The 19,564-nt window shown below is 39.6% G+C and overlaps 1 protein-coding gene across 5 annotated transcripts in view; it reads right to left on the bottom strand.

Moving 5' to 3' along the window:
• kmt2e (lysine (K)-specific methyltransferase 2E) overlaps window positions 1-19,564 on the bottom strand; it is a 98,293-nt gene that overhangs the window by 9,917 nt on the left and 68,812 nt on the right. For all 5 annotated transcript variants that reach the window (XM_048610458.1, XM_048610461.1, XM_048610460.1 and 2 more), the window contains 5 exons: window positions 18,470-18,723; window positions 16,121-16,177; window positions 10,664-11,227; window positions 10,149-10,456; window positions 283-371 (listed from right to left, as the gene is read on the bottom strand). In XM_048610458.1, the coding sequence (XP_048466415.1) occupies window positions 283-371; window positions 10,149-10,456; window positions 10,664-11,227; window positions 16,121-16,177; window positions 18,470-18,723 (1,272 nt within the window). The remainder of the gene's footprint in view (window positions 1-282; window positions 372-10,148; window positions 10,457-10,663; window positions 11,228-16,120; window positions 16,178-18,469; window positions 18,724-19,564) is intronic.

The raw sequence follows: 19,564 nt of genomic DNA, 5'->3' as shown, positions 1-19,564 counted from the left end.
ATGTGACATCGAATCAGTTCAATCATTGGCCTCAAACTTTGTCTGTTCTCAGCTGACTGATAATTCTACTAACCTATTACAAATTTGTAATCATACTATCAAATTAGCAGTGGGAAACTGTGTAACAGGAATAACGATATTTTTATTTTAATAGTTTATTATTTGATGGGTAAAATCACTTCCTTTGGAAGATATTATTTGACATACAGACATATACATATATATGTATTTTACACATACACACACTATGCACAAATTAAAAAGACATAATATAATACTTACCACCTTCTTTTTCTTTTCTATGATCACTCAAAAGTAAAGCTCTTTGATAGCTTCTTTCTCTTACTTTCTCTACTGAGGTTGAAGCAGTCCTTAAAATAGAAATATATAAATAAGATGTAGGAAGGTATCAAGGAATTCATATCACACAGCATTTCAAAGGAAAAGATTGATAAAACAATATTTAACACTTCAAACAAAAAAACAATAACTGCAATTTCCTTTGATGTGTTCCCTTCCATACTTTCGTGGATTTTTGTTTAACTCAATAAGGGAAACTAATTTGGAGTAACATTCTGAATGAAACACATTGCAATATAATCAATCGTTACAGCAGAGAATGCTTCAGAGATTTTGGTGCTTTCAATATTTTTGTTGATGCCATGTTCTTTCTCTCAATATTTTTCAAAGCTACTTCTTCCATCATTTCATCAAACTGACCTCACCACTGTCTCATATTTTGTACCCCTTGCTCGACTTCTAAAATCACACAAATAAGGACGCAAAACTGTGGGGTCAATGATGTGATGTTATACTCTGGGGACAACATCACAGACGATATTCACTCCCTCTATTAGCATATGCAGAGATTGGTAGCCTACACATGGTTTGCAACTTATTCCAAGTCAAGTGAGTGTTAAGCAAGGCTCAGTAGGCCCAGAATATTGGAGTTGGAAGGGCCAAAGTAGTGAACTTAGTGGTAAAGGGAAAAATATGTTATATCTTTATGTTTTCAGTTACTGCTGCCAGTGCCCTTGCTCCATGATGTAAACTTGCCATGTATTCTAATCCAGACATTCTCAGCATAGGTAGTTTCCACTTGGATGCTCTTCATTGGGGGCATAATGAAGACAAATTACTTTCAATACAAATCTAGTTTCTGGGAACTTCTATACTGGTTTAAAAAAAAAATCAAACCGGAACTGGGCCTGTTCACAAAACTAGCCATGGTCCCCAACTGAATTCATCATCACTGACGGTTTCTATTAATGGTACATGGTAGTAGGCATGCAGGAGGTTTTAAAAGTTAATATGCTAATTATTTTGGGTGTGAGGCACTGAAAAGGTTTTTTTTAGCTCATCAAGAAACTATCTAGTGTTCCTCAATGTATTTAGCAAATGGTTGTGAGATTTATTTTAGTAATTTAAAATCTGGTTAGTTAGACGTGGTGAATTGACACAGTGATTGAAAATGTTTACTTTTTTGGAATAACCCCATTTATAGCGATATATCCAAATGTGTCACAAAATGTCTTATGAAACAAATTTTTTAAAAAATTATATTTTCAAGTTGTGCCTAGTTGCACCGGTTAACGGCAGATTTCACATTTGCCAATATACAAATGAAATTCAATAGAAACCCAAAGCAGAAAAGCAATGATCAAAATGATTCATTGCAGATTGCCACTAGAGGCTGACTTATAAGTGTTGAATAAACTTGTACAAACTACTGACTACAGTACTTAAGCTCAAGTCATGTGTGCTCATTCTCATAAAGCACTGCTATCAGAAGACTGTATCAATAGAATGTTCAGCTGTCAATCCATAAAGTTCATTCTGATTATATTTCATTGCTTCAGCCTTCAGACATGCGTAGAAAAGGTTTCAGATTTTACTAAGAAATAGTCATCATTTCTTGAATGGCTTAAGGATTTGCACAATATTCCCAAACAACTTCCTTTGTTCTAGAATCACATAGATTATACAGCAACAAAAAGACATTTGGCTTAATTAGTCTGTATTGTTGGTTATACTCCACATGAGCTTTCTGCCACTTGATCCATCACATGTCAGTCTCTCAGCATATTTTTCTGTACCCTCTTCCTCTCATCTGCTCATCTAGTTGCCTTCCACTGCAGTCAAGTGATTTGTATTAAGTTTTACTGTGGTAGTTGAGTTCCACATTGTAACCACTCCAATGTAACAAACTGATTTACAAAACAATGTGCCCATGAGCTTCATAATAATAAGGTTGAATCAATGTGCTACTCAAAGATAAAGACTAAATGGGTCATGTCACATTGGAATTCAAGAGGTCAGTGCTGGAAAAGCTTTTGTTCATAATTTATATGGCTTAGAGGTTAGAATATAGTCTAACAGTCCTACATTTTCAATAAGATTAAAACAGTGTATAGTACCAATGATTTAAGAGGAGATGAATGGGCTTGTCAACAGGCAGAGAGGTAGCACAGGTCAGCAAGAAACTGCAAATTCATAAGAAAGAAGAACCTAAAAAACATGCATGAAATAAGGCAGAAGGAAAAGGATTTCCAGATTTTAATGGACAAATCATGAAAATCATTGATTCAGTGTTCATTAGAGTCAACAAAAGCAAATGAAAACTTGGAACATTTAGTTAAAAGCATAACAAATAAATCTAAGGCAGCAATGCTGAAACGGTAATAAAATAACATGGCAGATGCTGAAAATCCGAAGCATAAACAAAAATGCTGGAAAAACTCAGCAGACATAACAGTATCTGTGGAGGGAATATTGAGTTCAATATGATTTCTGAGTTGTACCTATCCTATTGTGTTCAAGTTTAGTCTTAATATTACAAAAGAACTTGCAGAACAATTGAGTGAATCTAGAGGAAGACAAACAGTCCAACTGATCTATGCCGACCATGTTCCCAAACTAAACTAGTCCCACTTGCCTGTGTTTGGCTCAATTCCCTCCAAACCTTTCCTATTCATGTACTTATCCAAATATCTTTTAAATATTGTAACTGTATCTGCATCCACTACTTCCTCTGGAAGTTCACTGCACACCTAAAGCACCCTATGTGTAAAAAAGTTGCCCCTAATGTCCTTTTTAATTCTTTCTCCTCTCACGTTAAAAATACTCTCCCTGGTTTTGAACTCCGCCCACCCAAGGGAAAAGACCCTTGCAATTCACCTTATCAATGCCCCTCATGGTTTTATAGACCTCTATAAGATCACCCCTCAACCTCCTACATTCCAGTGAAAGAAGTTCTAGCCTATCCACCCTGTTTTTGTAACTCAAACCCTCCATTCCCAGCAACATCCTGATACATCTTATCTAAACCCCCTCCAACTTGTATCACTCTGAGTCTGAGTCTGAGTCTGAGGACTAAATCATGCAGAAAGATGATTTTTCTTAGGATATGATTTATTGAAAGACAGAATAAAGGAAAGTTTTGGTAAAGATCTGAGATACCTGCCGTATAAGGAATCAGAACAAAAAAATACTAGGAAATTAAAAAGAAAAGTCCCAACCTACTTAACCTCCGATGCCAGTATATCCTTCCTTGAAATAAGAGGTCCAGAACTGTTCACAGTATTCCAGCTATGGTCTGACTAGTGCCTTGCGTAGTTTCAGCATAACCTCCCTACTTTTGTACTCCATTCCCTTTGAAGTAAAGGTCAACATTCCATTTGCTTTCCTTATTACCTACTGAACTTGGATGCTAACTTTTTGTGATTCATACACAAGGACTCTGAAATTTTGCTGCATAGCTTTCTGCATATGTCCACTTAAATAATATTCAGTTTCTCTATTCTTCCTGCCACACTGCAAGGTTCACATTTCCCAACATTATATTCCATTTTTGCCCACTCAGTTGACCCTTCTGTTAATCCCTCTGCAGACTGTGTTGTTACTTACCTTCCCATCTATTTTTGTGTTATCTGCAAATTTGGCTCTAGTACATTCAGTTTCTTCATCCAAGTCATTAAAATATTGTAAACTATACATGGACAGAGCGGTGGCACAATATGGGCATGATGGTGACGCAGTGATTGGAACAAAGAACAATACAGCACAGGGCCAGGCTCTTCGGCTCTCCAAGCCTGCGCCAACACATTTTGCCCTTCCATACTAAAACTGTCTTCCCTTACAGGATCTGTATCCCTCTATTCCATTCCTATTCATGTATTTGTTCGGGTGCTTCTTGAATGCTGTTATTGTGTCTGCTTCCACCACCACCTCTGGCAACACGTTTCAGGCACTCACCATCCTTTGTGTGAAAAACTTGCCTCACACATTTCTTTTAAACTTCTCCTCTCGTTCCTTAAACCTGTGCCTACTAGTAACTGACCCCTCCACCCTGGGAAGAAGTGTCATACTTTCCAGTCCATCCATGCCATTAACAATCTTATAAACTTCTTTCAGGTCGCCCTTCACGCTCCTGCGATCCAGTGAAAACAAAACCAGTCTATCCAACTTTTCTTCATAGCTAAAATCCCCCATATCAGGCAACATCATGGTAAGCCTTTTCTGTACCCTCTACAAAGCATCCACATCCTTCTGGCAGTGTGGTGACCAGAACTGTATTCAATATTCCAAGTGTGGCCTAAAGTTCTATACAGCTGCAGCATAACTTGTTAGCACTGCTGCCGCACAGCGGCAGGGATCCAAGTTTGATTGCAGCCTTGGCTGACTGTCTGTGTGGAGTTTGCACATTCTCTCTGTGCCTGCACGAGTTTCCTCCCACATTCCAAAGATGTGCAGGTTAGTTGAATTGGCAATACTAACAAAAGGATTTGGCCCATAGTGTGCAAGGATGTGTAGGTTAGGTTAAAAACCCCATGCAGGGTTATGGGGATGAGGTGGGGGTGTGGGTCTGGGTGGGATGCTCAGAGGGATGGTGCAGACTCTATGGGCCAAATTTTTCTGCGCTGTAGGGATTCACCGGTCCTAAATAACAGTGGCCTCAGCACTGATCTCTGTTGCACTCCAATAATAATTTTGCTATCTGAAAATGCCCTCCTTATCCCAACTCTATGTCTTCTTTTAGTTAGTTGATTAGTGTGGATACAGGATTGACTATCTTGAACATCATGGGCCTTCGTCTTTTTAAAAAGCCTGTGAGATAGGCTGGGACTTTTGTTTTTTAACTGGAGCGTAGGAATTCTTTTATTCATTCAAGGGATGAGGGCTTCGCTGGCCAGGCAGCATTTATTGCCCAGAGGGCAGTTTAGAGTCAACCGCATTGCTGTGGTCTGGAGTCACATGTTGGTCAGACCAGGTAAGGATGGCAGTTTCATTCCCTAAAGGGCATTAGTGAACCAGATGGGCTTTTCCAACAATCGACAATGAATCACAGTCATCATTAGATTCTTAATTCCAGATATTTATTGAATTCAAATTCCAGGATTATGGCAGGATTTGAACCTGGGTCCCCAGAACATTATCTAGGTCTCTGGATTAACAGTCCAGCGACAGTACCACTAGACCATTGCTTCCCCTAGGAAGTTAAGAGGCCACGTTATGGAAGTCTATAAAATAATGAGGGGTACAGATAGAGTTAATGGTAGTTGTCTTTTCCCTGGAATGAGGGACTTCAAGACTAAGGGGCACATTTTTAAGGTGAGAGGAGAAAGAATATAAAAAGACATGACAGGCAAATTTTTTGTTTCTACAGAGGATGATTCGCGTGTGAAATGAACTTCCCCAGGAAGTGGTGGATGTGGGTGCAATTACAATGTTTAAAAGACATTTAGTTAAGTACATGAATAGGAAAGGTTTAGCGGGATATGGGCCATGAGCAGGCAGTTGGGACTAGTTTAGTTTGGGATTATGTTCAGCAGGGACTGGTTGGACCAAAAGGTCTCTTTCCATGCTGTATGACTCGATGGTACTTTATCAAATGGCTTTTGAAAATCCAAATATATTACATCCACAGATTCCCCAAAAGAAAACCTATTAGTTTTCACTGTTTTCCATGGTAACCCACATCAAATGGACAGCTGCTTTTTGTGTGAACAGAGCAGATACGCGCGTGAGAGACAGAGCATGAGAGAGCAGGTGCACGCGCAAGAGATAGAGCGTGAGAGAAAGACACACACACAATGACCTTCTGGATGAGCTACTGCTATGGAAAACAGACAGTAAGAGTTTTCTGCATAAGAAGGAAAGGAATGGAACAGACGGTACTTTTGGCAATTTAAGGAATCACTGAGGTGAACCTCATTATTGGAAGTTGGATCTCAAAGACTCAGACAGAAGGGAACAAGGTTTTAAGTAACTGCTGGAGAGCTACAAGTAATGGACTTGTTCCTGCATCTGCCAGGAATTCCAGGCACCACAGAAGTGGCTGCATCTGCCAGAATAACCAGTTACCACAAAAGGGGCTGCAAGATCTTTCACAATTGCATGAGTTAACATGAAATCTTCTTAATTTTAGTTCTGAGTATTAGTCACCTGTTAAGTAATTTTTATTTATTTTAGATTGTTACAGTAGCAGCTTTTAAATGTGAACTGCTTTTCAGTTATTTCCAATGATTGCTTGGGAAATTTGTTTACATGTTATCGAGTTTATCAGTCTTTATAAGAATTCTAATATTAGTAAAAGGAAAGGATGATCAGCTCCAGGACTATGGTAAGGCAGGGAAGCTTAGACAAGCTAATGATCAACTGCACAAAATATGCCTATTACTAAGCCTTAAGGATGAAACACTAGAATTGTGAACGTACCTACTAGAGAAAGAGCAAAATTTGACCTACTCTCGGGAAATCAGTCAGGATAGGTGATGGCGGTGTCAGTAGAGGAGCACTTTTGGGCTAGTGATCATAATTCTACTAGTTTCAAAACAGTGATGGAAAAGGATAGACCAGATCTAAAAATTAAAGTTCTAAATTAGATGAAGATCAATTTTACACAGTATTAGGCCAGAACTTCCAAAAGTTGACTGGGGGACAATATTCACAGGTAAAGAGACAGCTGGGAAGTGGGAAGCCTTCAAAAATGAGATAACATGAGTCCAGAGACTACGTGTTCCTGTTAGGGTGAAGGGCAAGGCTAGTAGGTGTAGGGAATGCTGGATGACTAGAGAAATTGAGGCTTTGGTTCAGAAAAAGGAAGCATATGTCAGGTATAGTTAGCAGGGATTGAGTAAATCCCGAGAAGAATATAAAGGCAGCAGAAGCATACTCGAGAGGGAAATCAGGAGGGCAAAAGGGGACATGTAATAGCTTTGGCAAAGAGGGTTAAGGAGAATCCAATGGGATTCTACAAATACATAAACGACAAAAAGTGTAACTAGGGAGAGAATAGGGCCCCTGAAAGATCAGCAAGGCTGCTTAAGTGTGGAGCCGCAGGAGATGGGGGACATACTAAACGAGTGTTTTGCATCAGTGTTTACTGTGGAGAAGGATATGGAAGCTAGGGAATTTGGGGAAAGAAATAGCGACATCTTGAAAACTGTCTATTTAGCAGAGGTGGTGGTGCTAGACGTCTTAAAATGCATACAAATGGATAAATCCCCAGGACCTAATCAGGTGTATCCTAGAACTTTGTGGGAACCTAGGGAAATGATTGCTAGGCTCCTTGCTGAGATATTTGTATCATCGATAACCACAGGTGAGCTGCCAGAAGCCTGGTAGTTGGCTAATGTGGTGCCACTATTTAAGAAAGGTGATATGAAAAAGCCAGGGATACATAGACCAGTGAGCCTGACATCAGTGGTGGGCAAGTTGCTGGAGGAGATCCTGAGCGACAGGATTTACATGTATTTAGAAAGGCAAGGAATGGTTAGGGATAATCAACATGGCTTTGTCTATGGGAAATCATGTCTCACTAATTTAATCAAATTTTTTGAAGAAGTAACAAAGAGGATTGATGAAGGCAGAGCGCTGGACATGATCATATATGGACTCCAGTAAGGCATTCGACAAGGTTCCACATGGTAGACTGGTTAGCAAGGTTAGATCGTATGGAATATAGGGAGAACTAGCTATTTGGATACAGAACTGTAGCAGACATTGGGGAGTGGTGGAGGATTGCTTTTCAGACTGGAGGCCTGTGATCAGTGGTGTGCCACAAGGATCAGTGCTGATCCGCTGCTTTTTGTCATTTATATAAATGATTTGGATGTGAATAGAAGAGGTATGGTTAGTAAATCTGCAGGTGACACCAAAACTGGTGGTGTAGTGAACAGCAAAGAAGGTTAATTCAGAGTACAATGGGACCTTAGTCAGATAGGCAGGTGGTCCGAGGAGTGGCAAATGGCAGTTTAATTTAGATAAATGTGAGGTATTGCATTTTGGAAAGACAAATCAGGGCGGGACTTATACACTTAAATGGTAAGGTCCTGGGGACTGTTGCTGAACAAAGAGACCTTAGAGTGCAGGTTCATAGTTCCTTGAAAGCAGTCACAGATAGACAGGATAGTGAAGAAACCGTTTGGTATGCTAGCCTTTATTGGTCAGTGCACTGAGTACAGGAGTTGGGAGGCCATGTTGCGGCTGTACAGAAAGGAATACTGCATTCAATTCTGGTCTCCCTGATATAGGGAAGATATTGTGAAACTTGAAAGGGTTCAGAAAAGATTTACAGGAATGTTGCCAGGGTTGGAGGATTTCAGCAATAGGGAGAGGCTGATTAGGCTGAGGCTATTTTCCCTAGACCATCGGAGAATGAGAGGTGACCTTAGAGGTTTATAAAATCATGAGGGGCAGAGATAGGGTGAATAGGAAAGGTCTTTTCTCCAGGAAAAACTTGAGGGCATAGGTTTAAGGTGAGAGGGGAAAGATTTAAAAAGGGACCTAAGGGGCAACTTTTTCACACAGAGGGAGGTGCGTGTACATAATGAAATACCAAAGGAAGTGGTGGAAGCTGGTACAATTACAACATTTAAAAAGGCATCTGGATGGGGATATGAACATTTAGAGGAATGGGCCAAATGCTGGCAAATGGGACTAGATTAATTTAGGACATCTGGTTGGCATGGATGAGTTGGACCAAAAGTGTCTGTTTCCATGCTGTACAGCTCTATGGCTCTAATTAAAATAACACCAGTTTGAAAATTAAGGATATTGATCCATTTAATTTTTCCCCCTTGGATCCAACCTCATGTCTAGACTTTCTCTGTGGTTATGTGGAAGAATAGTCAAGTACTAATGCTGTCTACATCAAACTATTATTCAATACAAACTGACCAGCCATCCCTGCATCAGCCCCCTTTAGTTTTATTTACTCATAACACGCAAGACCAACATGTACTGCCCATTAATTTCCCTTGATGAGGTAGTGGCAAGTTGTATTCTTGAACTGCTGCAACCTTGTGATTTTGTTACATTCACAGGGCTGTCAGGAGAAAATTTCAGCATTTTGCACCAACAGCGTTAAAAGAACAGTGATAAAATCCCAAACTGGGTGATATGAAAATTGGAGGGCAACTTGCAGGTGGTGGCCTTTCCATGTACTGTCCTAATGGATAGGCTGTGAATCTGGAAGATGCTATCAAAGGAGAAGAGACAAGTTTCTGCAGTGCAACTTGTAGGTGGTAAATACTGCAGCCAGGGTGTACCTGTGTTGGATAGAGTGAATGCTAGATTGGCAAATGGGTTACCAATCAAGCAGGGGCTTTATCTTGAGCATTATCCATACAAATCTTTTCAGTGTGCATTCTGTAAAGTACTAAATTTCACTTACCTATCGCTTATTTGCTTGCCAACCTGTCATGGTTGCCTGCCTCAAAATTTATTCATTGAAAAGTCCTAGACCTCATTTAAACTACCACTCCCATATACTTCCACTGGTCCCCCCTAACAACACTACTGCCTTACTTCACCCTATCATCCTATATCTGTAACCTCACTTCACTCACTGTGGTTCTCAAAAATGTCAGATCATTTCCCTCTGCATTCTGCAACTGTTTTGTTAAGCTCTTGGGCCTTGTGAAAGATACTATGTAATTACTAGTTATTTTCACAAACAACTGGAAGAAACTATTGCAAGTTGGACTTGAAGTTACAACTGATGGGACTCAAACTTGCAAATAAAAATTCCAGCAATTATTTTTAAATTATTTTGTTTTTAAAAGGGTGTGCTTCAAGTTCAAAGCATTCTATGTGAAGAACATATTTGTACTTTATATATGGTTTTATTGCTCCTATGAACTTACCACTGAACATCTGCATCATCTAATTTTTTTTCTGTTGAAGGTGTCTGTTTGACTGGAGATTTGTTGCCACTTTCAATGAGACCAGCAGACTCCACCGTAGCAAGCAAACATGACGACTGACTAGTGATGCTTCCTCCTTGCTCTCCACTAGCAGTTATACTGCTGCTACTACTGCCATTGTCATTGTTACTGGCCCCACTAACACCAACAACACTATATAGCGATGTGGCAACTGGAGAGAAGCTCTCTGATTTGGAACCACTTTGTCTTGCTTCACGCTGCCTTTTACGATATTCCAATAAAGACACCTGCATTAAAAAAAATCAACCTATAAGTGCAATTCACGTCAGTTAATGAAAATTGCGCTATGTCAAAAATACAAATTAGGTTTCTTCCTTCAATTTGTGTCACAAATATGCACACCTTACCACAAATCTGCATGCTTGTTTTGTACTGAGCATATTGTATTAAGCAGCCTGAAAGCAATTCCGTTAATTTCGATTCTGGACACTTACTTTCTTCTTTTGAGGTGGATTTTGCGGAATACAGCTTCCCTCTGTCATACTGTCTCCATTAATCCCCTTGCCAAAGTTGATCATGCCGTCATCAGGGCAGTAATAACCAACTCCTTCTGGAAATGACAATCTGTTGTCCTCTTGAAGCATTTTTGACTCGCTTGTTCTGAAGCCACCTCCTACCTCCAACTGATGCGAAGGCGTCAGATCCCGAAGATTGGAATTCAAGGGTGAGAAATTTAAGCTGGGTCGTTCTGGGCTTTTCATCCATGAGGAGTAAACATTGCCCATTCCACTGTAAATTGGTTCTGATTGGCTGTTTGTATCAGTCCGATCATGGTGAATAGGGCAATCTAAATCTTTGTGCCGCGCATGCTGTTCACATGCCTCATGTCCTGTATGGAGTTCTGATACAGATTCAATGCCACTGATGCACTGGCTAATTTCGGGCCTGCTCCTTGGGCTAACATCTCCTATAGTCTTTGTATCATGCAGTCCCATTTCTGTTAGGCTGGAGCTCCTTAAAGAATTCAGTGCTAAGAGGGAGGATATCCTGTCGGATGTCTGCAAGCAAAAAAAAATTAAGATATTGATAATTTAATTTTGTGCTATCAAATTCAATCACTCTTCTATAAAGAGATTTCTCAATCAGGAAACTATATCACGAATCCAGGATAAAATATAATTAATTATGTCAGAAAAATGAATTTGGGAAAGGACAGAACAAGGCAAAACTGAAGATTAATCAGAATTGTGTAAAACAATTTTCTTTCCCTGACATATTATTCTGTACACAAGTTACAATGCTCCTGAACTGCAATGGTGCATGTGATTTTACACAATTTCAGCAAATTTAATTTCATGCTATTTCAAAGAAAGATTCAATTAACTTGCCTAGATTTAACATCAGATTGATTAATCAATTCATTTGCAAGTAGCTGCATTGCTGTGTTCTCTCCCTTTCATCATGTTCTACTCACCCAATGGAAGATGAAAGAAGGCTGGAGGGGGATAACCTTCTTGAAATACAGCCACTTTTCTCTCTTTCAAACATCAGATCAGAATTTTTCATCACAGTTGGGAAGGACAGTGGGATAGAAGAAAATCCACAAGAACATTTGCACACTACTTGTGAATACGAGCAAGTGCCAAAGGAAGCCCCTGATATGCTTTACTGGAGGGCAAGGCGATTATCTTAGAGCTATACAGATGATCAGGATACAGACTCAGAGGCCAGCCTACAAAGGCAAACTCCTTGACATGGATCTGCAGTTGTTAAATATATTGTCTATCTTGGACCTTTAATATATCTGAGACTACAGATGGACTGTGTCCCATGAACGCATTAAAATTATAACAGCTGAAACATGCATGCTAGTCTATTTGATAGACTATTTTGAGGTGTTCAGACATCAATAGTAGGTGGCATCTATGCAAATGACAGCCATAATATGGAACTTGTCTTGCAAACTGGAGTGTTAAAGTATATTAGCATTGAAATACATAGAACCTAAACCTGCACAGGACAAGAACGGGCCCACTGGCCCACAATCTTGTGCTTAACATGATGCCAAATGAAACTAATCCCTTCTGCCTGCCCTTGGTCCATATCCCTCCATTCCTTGGATATTAATGTTCAGGGTGCTGCAATTAACGCTATACTTTCCCTTAATATGTGATCTCCCAAAGTGCAGCACCTCACACTTACGTGGACTAAACTCCACCTGCCATTTCTCCACCCACATCTGCAACTGATCTATAACCCAGTGTATCCTTTGACAACCTTCTACGCTATCCACAACTCCACGATAACAGTAGCGGACCTGCACAACACCACTAGTCATAGGCCTCCAGCCTGAAAGCCAACATTCCACCACTACCTCTGCCTTCTATGGGCAAGCTATTTCTGAATCCACATGGCCAAGTCACGTGGATCTCATGCATCTTAATCTTCTGGATGAGCCTACTGTAAGGGCCCTTGTCCAAAGCCTTACCAAAATCCATGTAGTTAACATCCATTGCTCTACCCTCAATCGATCACCTTTGTCACCTCCTCGAAAAATTCAATCAAGTTAGTATGACATGACCTGTCCTGCACAAAGCCACGCTGACTATCCCTAATTAGGCCATACTTCTCCAAATGCGTGTAAATCTTATTCCTAAAAATTCTCTCCAATAGCTTCCCAACCACCAATGTAAGACTCACTGGTGTGTAGTTTCCTGCATTATCCCTATTTCCCATCTTGAATTGAGGAACAACATTAGTTACTTGCCAGTCTTCTGGGACTTCTCCAGTGGCTAATGAGGATACAAAGATCTTGGTCAAGGCCCCAGCAATCTCCTCTCTTGCCTTTCTGAATAACCTGGGGTAGATACCATCCGGGCCCTAGGGACTTATCCACCTTAATGCTCTTCAAGAGATCCAACACCACTTCCTTCTTGATCTCAAAATGCCCTAGCATTTTTGCATGTTCCAGAAAAATCTCACTATCCTTCATATCCTTTTCCTGGGTGAATACTGATGCAAAGTATTCATTTAGGATTTCACTCAGATCCTCTGCCTCCATGCACAAGTTCCCTCCTTTATATTTGAGTGGTCCTACCTTCTCCCTAGTTATCCTCTTGTTTTTAATGTATGTATAGAATGCCTTAGGATTCTCTTTAACCCTACTTATCAAGGTCATTTCCTGGTCCCTTCTTGCTCTCGTAATTCCACAACTGAGTTCTTTCCTACTTTCTTTATATCCCTCATGGGCCCTGTCTGATTTTAGCTTCCTAAACCTTACATGTGCTTCTTTTTTCCTTTTGACTAAATTCATAACCTCCCTCGTTATCCAAGCAACCCTTACCTTGCATCCTTGTCCTTCCTCCTTACTGGAACATGCCGGTTCTGAACTCTCACCAGGTCTTTAAACAATTCCCACATGTCAAATGTGGATTTGCCTGATAATAGCTCCTCCCAATTAACACTCCCTGTCTAATACTAACGTAATTTGCCCTCCCCCAATTTAGTAACTTGCCACAAGGCCCTGACTTATCCTTATTCACAGCTATCTTAAAATTTAAGGAGTTGTGATCACTGTTTCCAAAATGCTCTCCCACTGAGAGGTCAGTCACCTGGACAGGCTCATTAGCCAGTAGAAGGGAGAGTATGACCCCTCCTGTAGTTGGACTATCTACATACTGTTTCAAGAAACCCCCTTAGATGCACTTAACTAATACTGGGGAAATTAAAGTCACCCACTATGACAAGTCTGTTTTTATTGCATCTTTCCATAATCTGCCTACATATTTCTTCCTCAATGTCTTGGTGGCAGTTGGAGGACTATAGTATAATCCTTTCAGAGTGATTGCACCCATCTTATTATTGAGCTCTACCTATATTGCCTCAGTGAACAAGCCCTCCAGTATGTCCTCTGAGTGCAGATATAACACTCTCCCTGATTAATAATGCAACTCATCCACCTCTTTTACTTTCCCCTCTGACTCGACTAAAACAACAAAACCCTGGAAACGTTAGCAGCCAGTCCTGCCCCTCTCTCAACCAAGTCTCTGTAATAGTCACAACATCATAGTCCCATGTACTGATTCAGGTTCTAAGCTCATCCATCTTACCTTTAACACTCCTTGTATTGAAATAAACGCACTTCAGCCCATCAATCCCATTGTGTTGATTTACCTGTCTCAGCCTGTGCTTCCTGTCTGATTTACTGGTCCAAACATGTACCTTCCCCCTCAATCCTTCCACTTGCTGACCTGCTGCTCTGGTTCCCAGCCCCCTGCCAGTCTTGTTTAAACCCTCCTGAATTGCACTAACGAACCTCCCTGCGAGGGTATTGGTTCCCGTCCAATTTAGTGCAACCTGTCCCTCTCATACAGTTTGCTAAGGTGGTGTGAATGGTTAAAAAAAATGTTATTTTTCTGGAAGTACACATCTATGAGCTGCTGCTTAAAAACCTGACTACTTGCAGTGCAGGTCACACATTCAGTTTCTCCTGAATCCTCCCACAATGAGGAATCTTTCTCAGATGCTGCTGGTTCAATGTTTTGCCTCTCAAAACAGTTATGCAAACTTACAGAACCTTCAACAGTCACACTTAAAGAAGAATTTGACGTGAGAAAACTACATTAGCAATTTGGTACATGTCTGATATTGGGAAGAACCAGCAAAAAATTAAAAATCATTAATTAAAGAAACTTTACATCTTGTTGTGATGCAAAAGAAGAAAATTAAAATGGCAGTATCAACATAAGATTTGACTACAAGAAAATAAATGGCTGATAAAAACCAGATTAATGACTGCCACACAAGAATAGTAAATAAATCAGTTTGGAATTTAGACACATATATCATTTGTTGTGTATCATCCAATTAAAAATCATGTATAAAAAGTATATTTAACATTTCTCCATTATGGAATTTTACAGCCAAGGACAACTGGAGAGCACGCGAATGTAAACTAGAACAAGGACTTATAAATGAGTTGGGACGTGCATTTAAATGGCTCTCTCCTCGATGAAAATTCTTAAAGGAAATGTCCTCTAATGTATCTGGTTCAGACAGCAGCTAGCTCGTTTGCTCATAATGGATGATAAACCAAACAGAATTATTTTCAAAATAAACTGTAGGGACATCCATGGCTAGTTACTACACTTACACCAGTGGCTGTGATGGTGTTACAAATAATCCCGGTGCTTTGAATCTTTCTTGGAAGATGGAAGGGTTGGGGGTTTGGAAGTCTACTAAAGTTCCAACTGCATTGGTTAAAGTTCTGTAAGAATAACAGTAAATGAAGTTGTAATGCTTCACATAATTATAATTTAGATAGTATCATTAGCTTTCTTTAGTTAGTGGCAGTCATGACTGAATCAGAAGAGTATGCATGGATTTTAAAAAATGGCATCAGAAGATAAGAGCTCATCTGTCTACATTAGTGACTAGAGGGTGCTTCTTCAGATTTCTGGCTATTATTTCTTCCACCAATGAGAATAAAACAGATGAATTGATCATTGCTTTGGATGGAAACTTATGGGCTCAAAATAAATATCTTAATTACAAGATCCAGTCACTGCATTTAAAATAATCCATTGTCAGTAAAGTACTTCGAGGTGTAATACACAAATGCATGTCTCTCCTTAACTGGTGAAAATAGCTACTTAGTCAAGTTACTGGGAGACAATCAGCACCCAAGAACTATTATCAAAAATGTTAATGCTTTTAGCAGAGCAAAACACTCTGCAAAATTAGAAAGTAAAGATAAGTGGGTTGCACAATGAACTGAATAGCTATGAGTATATGCCTACAATTGCCAAACATCCCAGACTTCACAATCTCACTTATGGTCTGAGTGGTTGGATGTTAACTTTAGAAAAGTGACAGTGAGTAAAAGAATACATTTGCTGAATATGGCATTACAGACACTTACAGTATGTACAAAATAATTAACAATACTGTACCTCATGAATGTATGTTCTTCGCTGAACTTCTGGGGAACTTTCAGGCGATGAAATGTTCTTTGTAGAGGTCAAAGGAAAGAAGCAAAAAAGGTAAAAATATGAATAATGGATATCTTAGAACCAGTGCTAATTTGTTCATGTCATTGCATTTCAGTAAAACCAAATGATGTCTATTGAATAACTTGTAAACTCATCCAAAAACAAATTCTTTTTATGCTATCTCACATTGTAGGACCTTGCTGTGCACAAACTGACCACCAACTTTCTTACATTACAACAGTGACGACACTTCAAAAGCACCTTATTGGCTGTAAAGTGCTTTGAGATGATGAGCGCTGTGAGTCTTTGCAGTCCTTGGGGCATATGTAATCCATTGTGCTGTTAAAAAAGGAACTCCAGAATTTTGACCCAACTGCAGTGAAGGAATGATGATACAGTTCTCAAATCAGGATTTATATCTTAGATTTACATCTGGAAGAAATGGTTGTTTGCTAATGTTCACCATGAAAGGCCTAGGAACAAAGTCATTTCTGATTTCAAATCAGGCAAGAGAAACAAGCCAACGTGACCAGGTAAACAAAAGATTCAGAACAATTATTTTGGTATTTTGCCAGTTGTCATTTTTTCATGTGCCCAAAATTGCCCAAACATGTATATTTCATCGAGGAAGACCAAATGTTCCATTAGGCAGTGTTTCTTGCTATTTCATCGCTTAATAATATTGCAAGCTTAATGAGCCCATTAACTTAGCTTCATGAACCCTAAACACATCCAAAATAATGAAGGCATAAAAGGAGAGAGCCAGGCAGCCAATGTATAATCATGTTACATTTCAGAAGGTAAACGTGCATATGAATAGCCACCAAGAATTGTAAAGCACTGCTTGCACAATACATGTATACAATCTGGAGAGAACTTCCAATTGCACAGCACAAATAATCAGAATGCATTTTTACAAATTAAACTGGATAAAAATGAAGGTTTCAGAAATCTGAAGGCACCAAACTTTAATTAAAGCAATTCAGATTCTGATCTGGAACTGGTAACACAGATCCCCAGAAAGCACAACACTTTATAAGCCAAAACAGAAATTGCTGGAAAATCCACCAGGCCTGGCAGAATCTAGAGAGAAATCAGAGTTAATGTTTCGGATCCAATGAGCCTTCTTCAGAAGTGATGGTAGCTGGGAAAAGGATGGTTTTTATACAGAAGATGGGGGCTGAGGGGGGAGTAAACGATAGGCGGAGATACAGCTCAAAGAGACAGAAAAACAGTTGGTCAAACAAAGGAGTGGTTAAAGGTCAGCTGGAATGAAAAGCTGCTAAATGGGGACAATTAGTGGCTGACAATGGGTAGTGTGTGTTATCAGCCTGTGTAATGACAAGGCCTAGTTTGTGGGGATGGGGAAAAAGCAAGGGGAAAAGGTGCTCAAACCCTAAAACTGTTGAACTCAATATCAAGTTCAGAAGGCTGCAGCATTTCCAAGTAGAAAATGAGATGCTGTTCTTCCAGCCTGTGCTCAGCTTCACTGGAGCCCTGTAGCAAGCCTAATATAGAGATGTTGGCCAGAGAACACGGTGGTATGTTGAAGTGGCAAGCAACTGGAAGCTCAGGGTCTTTTTCTGCGGATAGAACGCAGGTGTTCTGCGAAGCTGTCACTCAGTCTGTGCTTCATTTCCCCCCATATAAAGCTTTATACACTTCATGAAGCTTCATGAAACAAATACTTTCATGTCAAAATAAGGTCTTAAACGGCGTGTTTATCATCTCTTTCCTATTTAAAAAGTTGTATTATCCTAGTGAAATTCAAAAATTATAATACATTCAATTCACAGAATGGTCTTGAATTCTGCCTCCCAAAGGCAGGTCTTGGGACTACTAATGCTTTACCCTTGGTTGCTACCTTGACAGTTTTCGTCAGTGATGGTTGGCTGCTAACTTCCACTTTCAGGGACAGAGCTAGGAGACAGGTCTCAAGTCAATCTCAGCTGAAACAGGAATCAAACTTATACTGTTGCCATTATTCTGAATCACAGACTAGCCATCTAATTAATTGAATTTATAATCGATAATGCAATAACTATTCAAAAATCATCACTGCTTCAAGAAAACATCTCTGGGCATATATTTAGCAAAAACTAAATTAGCTGTTATTTAATTTGCACTTTAGAAGACAATCCACTAATTTGATTTTTTCTGTCTCTAATGTAAAAATGGTCGATTATGGAAGTTATCTTATTGTACTAGGCATAATATTATCTTAAAGCAAAATAGAGCAGATTCAATTATAATGTAATGCTTCCCATAATATTTCAAGCAACAACACTTTCCTATTAAGTACGAACTCACCTCAAATTGCAGGGAATTTCCTTGAAGGTTGGGTGTTACAGGTGTCACAGGTGAATAAACAGGCTTGTAGCCATTTCTACAGGATTCATCCTCCATTTTTCCTTTTGTTGGAGTACTGCACATAGAAGGATCTGAGGCTGTGATTTCAACAAATGGGGGAGTTGTCTGTGGGGATGGGTTTGGAGTGGAAGGTTCAAGTAACCCAGAATCTGTTAGGTGGCGCAATCTCCTCTTCTTCAAAGGGGTAATTAATTCTGTAAGACAGGGCAGAAGACAGGAACAGAAAACCATTTTTGGGATTAAAGACAAGTGAAGATCTGAATAATCAATTAATTCATGAATGAAGAAGAAAAAAAATCAAACTTAACATATTTTGTATAAGACCTAAGTTAGGAGATGCAACAACTCCTTCCAAACACACTTTCCAGATGGAAGCAATTGATTAAGATGCAGTCTCCTTTAGTTTGGAGAGACAAACTGGATACAGAGTGGCTGTTTGGCAGAACATATCAACTAGCCTAGAAGCATGACCCCAAGATTTCAACTGCCTGTCATTTTAATTCTCCACTCTATTCTCACACTTCTGACTTCAGCCTCCCCCTCTGTCCCAATAAACCTTAAGGTTGGAAGTGCCACTTCATTTTACAACTAGGCACTTTACAGCCTTCTGAATTACACACAGTTCAACAATTTTAGCTGCCTGAAGGAACGTCTTGCCCTGCTGGTGACAATTCATTTATTCCATTTACATTCCTCTAGGAGGCAAGGCTTTTTGTTTCTTGCCCAATTACCGTCTCCTTTTGCCTCAATCCATCATCTCTTTTATTTAATCTCACCTGTTCTTTGCTCTTTTCTTCCCTCCCTGTTTTCCTGCCTTTGTATTGACTTAAAAACCTCTACATCTCTAATTTTTCTCTCATCTGACAGTTATTGAACTGAAATGTTAACATTTTCTCTCCCCACAGTTGCTGTATGATGATGAACATGTCCAGTACTTTCTGTTTCTATTTCAAATTTTCAACTTACAGTTCTTTGCATTTGTATAAATCAACTGACAGTGGCTCGCTCAAGGTTGGACTGAACTGATTCAAAACA

The sequence above is a fragment of the Rhincodon typus genome, chromosome 22 (assembly GCF_021869965.1).
Source record: "Rhincodon typus isolate 14 chromosome 22, sRhiTyp1.1, whole genome shotgun sequence".
Lineage (NCBI taxonomy): Eukaryota > Metazoa > Chordata > Chondrichthyes > Orectolobiformes > Rhincodontidae > Rhincodon > Rhincodon typus.
This window is presented reverse-complemented; position numbering and strand designations above follow the sequence as displayed.